This window comes from Euwallacea fornicatus, chromosome 17 (assembly GCF_040115645.1).
Source record: "Euwallacea fornicatus isolate EFF26 chromosome 17, ASM4011564v1, whole genome shotgun sequence".
NCBI classification, from domain to species: Eukaryota; Metazoa; Arthropoda; class Insecta; order Coleoptera; family Curculionidae; genus Euwallacea; species Euwallacea fornicatus.
In genome coordinates, this window is record NC_089557.1 from 21,441 (window position 1) to 29,519 (window position 8,079).

General features: G+C 33.2%; 1 protein-coding gene across 3 annotated transcripts; it reads right to left on the bottom strand.

The window, feature by feature from the left end:
• Nucleotides 1–443: 443 nt before the first annotated feature.
• LOC136344322 (uncharacterized) lies at nucleotides 444–6,378 on the bottom strand. 3 transcript variants are annotated; one of them, XM_066291657.1, is made up of 3 exons: nucleotides 5,073–6,378; nucleotides 1,655–2,219; nucleotides 444–1,325 (listed from the first exon to the last, which is right to left on the bottom strand). In XM_066291657.1, the coding sequence occupies exons 1-3, from the start codon at nucleotides 5,128–5,130 to the stop codon at nucleotides 728–730; spliced, it is 1,221 nt and encodes a 406-aa protein (XP_066147754.1). In that variant the 5' UTR covers nucleotides 5,131–6,378; the 3' UTR covers nucleotides 444–727. The 3 variants fall into 3 exon arrangements, with proteins under 3 accessions (XP_066147754.1, XP_066147755.1, XP_066147753.1); XM_066291658.1 differs by lacking the exon at nucleotides 5,073–6,378 and adding an exon at nucleotides 2,284–3,309; XM_066291656.1 differs by lacking the exon at nucleotides 5,073–6,378 and having other exon boundaries at nucleotides 1,655–3,308.
• Between the last annotated feature and the right edge of the window lie 1,701 nt (nucleotides 6,379–8,079).

Here is an 8,079-nt window from a genome sequence, read left to right on the forward strand (position 1 = left end):
CAGAGACGATATCTCACACTCGTCCCTTGATGGACGAATTAAATGGAACGGTGTATTTCTCGTTACACTACGCGATCATTATTAAACAACTTCTTTGTAATCATAGTAATTATTAATAAAAAGTAAAATATGAATGAACCATGTATTAATATGCAATAAAGCATGTAATCTTGTGGGAAGCGAAGCGCTTCTGAAAACTAACTAATGTTGTGTCTCACCGAAACTTTCAGAGCGTTGCGATACCTTTCAGTCAACGTCAATGAGATTAACTTCTTCGAGAACGACCTCTGACCACGGCACCACCGACTGTGAGTGACTTGTTTCGTTTTGTGTCTCTTAATTTTAATGGTCTCTCTTTGATTTGCGTTTGTTGATGTAAATTGTTGAGTTTGAACAGTTTTAAAAGTATTTTTAAATCTTAAGAAGGCCCAATCAAATACTAATTATTATTAAATAAAATATTTCTTATTGAAATTTACATATGTACCAATACTCTTGTGAACTTAATTCTATTGTTTTCATAAAATTATGTTTGCGATATTTGCATATTTCTTGGTAATAAAATTTAAATGATTTTAGAAGGTTGTAATTCTATTACACATCTTGTTGATAAGTTATTCTATATTAATAAATTATTCTAAAATAATAAACGAATATCTACCATATATAAATAAAGCGGACAATTAATGAGGTAGTACTATTGCTGCGACTGAATTTAGCTCTGAGTTTAGGAGGTGTCACTATCTGTCCACTTCATGGCAATAGAATAAAAATCGTTGGGAGGGGTTACGTTACATTCATCAGTGTCAGAGGAAGATGCCCTCAAAATTTCCACTTCATTTATACCGTCTACAAAATCATTGGAATCATTCGGCGTAACATGAGACTCTACTCGCTCTCGGTTCTTGCTACTTGATGCAACATGAATTGTCTTCTTAGGACTGGCACTACCTTTGTTATTCACCTTTATTTTATTTGCAAGACGATTCCTTTGAGATTTTTTTAATAAAGCGAATGCTGATTTAGCAAACGGATTTAAAACTTTTTCGCTATGTGATACGTGTGCTGACTTTCCACAAAATTGAGCGCGTGAAGTTGAAGTTGCTTCGACTTCATGACTAGATTTAGAATCGGGTGAAACACTTGCATCTGATTTAATTTGCAATACATCCAGTGATTCATCAGAACTACTCGATATTTCTACAAAAGAACTGTGTTTGTTGAACTTTGCTAAGTCTGGTTTGGAAGAAAAACAATTCGTTATCCAAGCGATCTCTTCTTCACTTAAATTATAGATTGGATTGATGATTGATGGATAAATGTATCTGTAATAAAAAATTTTCATGTTAAGGGCTCTATAGGAATGTAGTAATTTTACTTCTGTTTGTAAACAGGTGGTAAGACTTATTAACATTTAGAGTGCAGCAAGTACCCTGCACGAATGGGTACTTGGTCATACTTTCTTTTAAATATATCTGAGAAAAAAATGGCTCAGTATTCACTATAGGTAATATGTATCTCATTTCTTGAATTGTGCTCAACTTATTTAGGAATTGTCTGAGAGAAGTAACGGATATTAGATTAAAACCAAATTATACTCCAAGTAGTTACGATTTAATTGTTAACTTTAGTATCAATTTCTTACCTACCTTACCTTATAAACCTATTTTTCATGCTCTGCCAATTTCGTCCTGGACAGATGTTTTCTGCCTCAAGTTTTTTCCAACCATTATTTTCATATGGTGCATCTTGCAAGAAGGTACAATTGTGCAAAAAATGATTAATTAACTCCTTATCTTCTTCAACTGAGTATATTGAATTGTATCTTATAGTCCTTGGTATTGGGACAGACTTAGCGCTCCTATGTTCCTGTGTGTCACTCCTACGTTTGGTGCTCCCATCATCCTGTGTTTCGCTCTTTCTTTTGCCACTTCTGTCTTCCCATGTGTCACACTTCCTTTTTATAACCAATGGAGAATCACAGTTATAGATACTCACACAGTTTTTTTTAGGGTCAGGTACAGCAGTCGATTGATTTATATTTTCTAAGGACTGTATCTCTTTATGAGTCAAACCATATTCAGGCCTGTTTTTATGTGCTAAGATGTTTCTCATAAACCGATTCTTCATACTCTGCCAACTTCTGAAGTCACATACCCTTTCCATCTCCATTTTCTTCCAAATGCTATCTCCTTTAATGAAGTTTTGATGATTACCATCTAGAATATAACGCAGAATTTTTTGGTCCTCCTTTAATGAATATAGCGGCCTTTTTTCTTTTACTTTTTTATTTACTTCAATCATATTTATTCGGTTTGTTTCGTTGAAGTATTATTATATTGCACACAACTGTTCACGGTTAAATTTTACGAATACGAAAGATAATTCTAGATAAAAAATCAAGGACAAAACTGAAATTCAAATGCAAACATTAACACATTGTAGGTCTTTTTTTTAAATTATTTATTTATTTATTTTTGACAAGGGGGTGGTTCGATGGGTTCGATCGTGCATTTCTTAGCAATGTTTAGCCAAACGATTGTTTTCGTCACATATGGAAAAAATACAAAGATCTTGAATTTCTCTGCAAAGCATGTGGCACATATTGGCAAATATGTATAACCGTAAGCTTTTCCGTAGGCTGGATATAATTATTTGCTCTCAAGTCCCCGATCTGGGGTGCGTGCAGATTCAAACGAAGGGTCTTTAGGAATCGGTCTAGCCGAAGATCGTGACAAAGGATTTTATTACTAAATTATTCAAATCGTTTATTGCAGCCGGAAAACGTTTCGGTATCAGTATTTATATTCACCGTGACTAACCACAAAACTTCCAATGTGGCAACATCGTGGATACTTCAATGCGCAATTTTTCCGTTTTTATTTTCTTTCGATTTTTATTTTATAGATGGGCGACAATTTATTCGTTAAGATGATATATGTATATTGTGTGCTCTCCTAATGCGTAAAGTAAAATCTATATGTATGTCAAAGGAAAGATCGACCTTCAATCAATCCTCTAGGTCTTTACCTCTATTATGTCTCAACCATACCATTTAAATAGGTTTTTTCATCCAATAAATTTGATATTGTTAAATACTCCACATGTTAGAGGCCAGATATTCGAACATTTCATTCATTTATCCCGACCTTACAAAAAATGCATTGAAAGACCTAACAATCACCGGTGTTTAGGTTTTAAAATGTAGCTATAATTGAACTACGGTATGTAATAAAGAATCCGACCAGGACTAGAACCGTTGTGAAATATATAAGTAAAACAATATATTTTTTTAAATAAAAAATCATTTATTATCAAAACGTCGAATATATTAATTAAATTCGCTTTTTAATAAATTATGCTCGAGTAAAAATACAGCATTGTATTTAACTTGTCAAAAGTAAAACGATGGAAATTAAGGTTAAAGTAAGAAACGGAGCTTCTGGTAAGTGTGTGAGGAAATTCCTTGACTGGAACCAAAATTGGAATATGGTGGATCTCGGTTGTGAATTTTGAATATTGGATGAATGTTTAGAAAACGTGTTCACAGATAACGCACCAGACACACAAAATTAATAACTCGAAGGAAATTTTCGTTGTTTCATTCAATAACAAAACATTTGTACAAGTTAATTCGCAAGTCCAAAATTTTCACAACAACTCGACATCCTCTACTTCACCCAAAGTAAAAGACTCTCAAAATTACCAATGGTGATGCGAGACTGACGACATCTTGTACTCGTGCGTCACACTAAGCCGTCATTATTAAAGCAGTCCTTTGTAATCGTAATAATTATTAATAAAGATAATGAATAACGTGGTAATTTGCAATACCGCTGGTACACATATGCATACATAATTAAGAAAAAGCAACACCATCGACATTAACATTTACTGTTTGGAAGTATTAAATTTTAACAGACCGAAAAAATACTTTCTCAACTGTGAAAGTTTAGAATTGTCGAACGGTTGAAACTTGAAACACAAAAAAACAATATTAATTCCTGCGAAAAATTTAATATTAATGTCCGAAAAAAGCCTTCAAAACTATTAGTATTTAGAGAATCTTAAAAAGCATAATTTCCGTCCCTATATCTAAATTGCTGTAAGTAATTTTGTGAGGTGATGAGTAAAAGTATTTTGATGAATCCCATTTTTTGTTACGTTCTACATGCTTTTCTGCCGAATGCGTATTTTTTCTGAATAGTTTCGTCAACAAACATAATTGCAGACGCTGTAGAGTGGTGTGAATCCTACAATTATGAGCTAACAGCATTCACAACATCTAGAAAAATTGACCAATATATGGGCAGAGATTTTGGGAAATCGTATTATTAAACCTTTTTTATACTTGATAACTTGACGGGCGAATTTTGCCTTAATCTGCTTCAAGACTTCATCTACCCTCACAATACGAATAACCTTGAAAACAACGATCAGATCTCAAAGAATGATTATATTTTTGCGACAGGATGGCGCTCCGTCACACTATGCAGTTCCTGTACGTAACTTTTTGAATCAATATTTTTTCGAAAACTGGATTGATAAAAAATGTTTCATTGAATGACCCTAAGATCGCCTGATTTAACACCACTCGACTTTTTCTTACGGAGTCATTTAAAAACTGTTGTTTATGAGACGAAATAACTCTCGAAATGCTAGAAAATGTTCGGGAAAAAGTTTAACGAAGACTTTATTATTGTATGGAAGTAAATGAGTCGCAATTTCAAAACTTCATTAAATAAAATATTATTTAAAAATTTAATTTTTTTTTTCGATTTGTTTCAGCGATATTATAAAACTTTTTTTTACAATATTTAAAGGCGAAGTAAAAACATTTCAGCATACTTACAAAGAGAATTGAAATATCTTTGATTTCATGTGCCATTTAAGACTATCGAAAGGTTTTCCGAAGGAAAAAAATCTATTCAAGATTTTTTTCGGGTAGTCTTTTAAATGGGCCCTCCTATACATACATGTATAATATATTTGCACTTAAATATTTTGTCTTTCCGTCTGTTAAACCTTGATAAGTCGAGGGTTGGATAATACACATGTATGTATATACGTACTTGTAATATGTGATAAAATGGTTCTAGTTTGTGGTTTCAGAGAACTTCCGTTATGCATCTTTGCCAACAACAAATTGACATTAACACATGAACACTTGTGCTATATTGTGCCTATTTTTTTCTTTACTTATCTACATTTGCGGTTTAACAATTCGCACGACCACCATTCGATTGAACAGTCTACTTAGTATTTCCGCGAAAATGATTACATTTGCAACTTTTCTCTGCCTACTTTTAATCGCTCGCGCAAGTGAAAATGGTACTCAATCGAGAGTCCTTCTACGAAAATGCTGTTTACAAAACAACGTTATGTTAACAAACGATCTTGACACCCTCTGCGTACCCATTACAAACCAACCGCCGGTCATCCATCCGCTTTTAAAGAACGGTAATTTTCATTTGATATTCAATACATCCTGCGATCGAAAGAATGAGTACGGGCTATATTTTCCCATGAAGTCTAAGGAACTGAACGCCGTCGAGAATGGATCCGTTCATATTTCCGTCAACAACTTGGAACTTATGTTTGATGCGCAGGACTACTGCCTGGACCACTTCGATGGAGTACCGGGCATTTTGATTTGTATGAAAAAAGACAATGTGAACGAATACAAATTTGAACACATTGTAGCAGGTAATTTTTTGATGATTTCGATAATTTATTTCGGATAATTGAAAATAAATTAAAATTTGAAAACGGTCTGGCAAAGAATTAAATTTAAATAACTTATACCTCGAATTTACTTCAAGAGAAAAACGACAATCATACCAATTTATATGAGTAATTTTTAAGATCGTGAGCTATGGTCATTTTTTTAAGTGGATCGTAAAATGAATCATATTCTGATTGACGCCGATTGAAATCCTTCGTGTAATCCATATATTTTATTAAGTAATATTATTTTAGCAAAATGATATTTTGTGACCACGATAAAGTATTTTTGAATGGTACATTATTGCAAAAAATAATAATTCAGAAAAAAATATAAAAAGCTAATAAAAAAAAGAGAAAAATTGTTATAGAAAAAAACCACACTTGTCACACGTAACTCAACCGGAGTTTGCCTTGACAAGTTTCCAGCATTTTCGCTAAGTTGCGTATGCCGATATATTTTTGGTTAGTACTAAATGTGATAAAGCCTAAAATACTAAAATGAAGTCGTTTCTTATCTCACTTACTTAACGAACGACACGTTTTTGTCGAAAGTCTTGTTTCGCCACTTGTGCGCAAAGCACGTTTCGAGAGCCGTGCACCTTTTTACCTCTTTTTAACGTTCGTTAGTTGAATTTTTCTTTCATTAACAGTAAGTAACGACATTTGCAAAAAAATCTACGATTTGAAAATGGTGCGCCAAAAACCAAGAAACGATTACGAGAAAAAGTGGTAGTGTTTGCATCGTTAAAAGTCGAATTCGCAATCCGCACCCATTTTTTAACAATTCGAATGATTTTAATGTGTTTGAAAGTCATAGATGTAAATGTTTACACCTTCAAATGGAATTTTTTCTTCGGAAAATGAGTCGAAATTGTTGAAAAATGACGGCGTGGACGTTGAACCTGAGGTTTTTGTAGACGTTCCAGAACATAATTGTTGTCCGAGCACTTTAATGGTCAAACGGGGATGATGATGTGCTTTTAAAGGTCTCATGAAAATCCGGAGCCGTATCCGAATATACTACATACGTCGACCTGCTGTCTGTTGTAAATTATGAAGTTAAGAAAACGGAATTAGGACGCTCTATCTCTTTCGATTTTTGAAATTTTTTTTGTGATGCACGGAAAGAAGTGCTTTTGTTGCTGAAATTTGCAAAATAAAAGCCACTTTAAAAAGTTAACATTTTCTTCTTCTAATTGTTACTTTTTTTAAATTAAAGTTAAAGCTAAGTTTATTTGTTTTTTTTTTAAATTAATTCTTTGAATCTGAAGAGGTATAAATTCATTAATCAAACATCCCACTGACTGTGAAAGAGACAAAAAACAATTAACATCCGCCTATAATAATATTTCATATTATCCCTCTTCACCAACGGGGAATAATGTGTTCCTGGAAAACCACCATCTAATGGCAACGGCATTTTTTTCTGTTAAAAAGTTATACAGTGTACCAACTGAAAATATCTTTGATTTTTGTTTGGCACTCGTTAAGTCTGTAGCAAGTGCATAGTGATTCCTGTGGAATCGATACAGATGGAATTTCATAGCTTTAATAATAAATCTGTTAGAGATTTAAAAATAGAAAACTTCTGTCTGACCAGTACGAAAGCCCGTCTATGTGTTTTTAATATGCGAGAGTTGTTAAAATTGGAAAATTATTTCTACCGAGACCCAATTAGATATATCTATATATCAAAAGTGTAACGACTGTGTGTAGTAAATTACGTATTCGGTATATATCACCTTCGTGCTTGATTATTAAGCACCATGAACAATTTCTATTTAATTAATTGGAGAAAAAAGAGGCGTTTTCATGATACTTTAACGGTTTCGTTCTTCCTACGTAAGTGGTAGCCAGCAGAACCGGTATTTCGATAACAATAACAATCATGCAAATTATTTATCTCCTCCCGCGAGTGGGATTTTTCTATATCCTTTTTGTTATATTTTAGCAATCACCATTACATTTCGCTGTAATGTGGCCATGTATCGCAAAATTTTCCTTTCGGTTTTTTGCACACTGGAACTTCTCAAATTAGGTGGGTTTGTAATTTTCGACATTTTTTTTTTTTTACCAGTGGTAGGTATCGTGAATACAAAGTGAACAGTTAAATTTCGTAAACGGAAATTCACGAGCAAAAAATAATTAAATACTTAGTTCTGCGTTAACGCTAAAAATTCCAAAGTTCTACCATTTCTTAGGCAGATCGACGATGTTTTTTACCTTCATCGAAAATGGAACTTCTTGTGATAGTGGATGCGTTCGAAAGTGTTGTCCCCGAAATCATATTCTCCAAGGAAGGACTTGTACTTATAGCAATAATATGAAATTCGCCCCAAAAGTGTATTGGGA

What these genes read in the sequence shown, in the direction of transcription:
- LOC136344322 (XM_066291656.1), bottom strand. Translation starts at nt 2,304, where the DNA reads ATGATTGAAGTAAATAAAAAAGTAAAAGAAAAAAGGCCGCTATATTCA. An exon ending in ATGAAAAATAGGTTTATAAG is followed by an intron (nt 1,326 to 1,654) that starts GTAAGGTAGGTA and finishes TTTTTATTACAG; the next exon opens with ATACATTTATCCATCAATCA.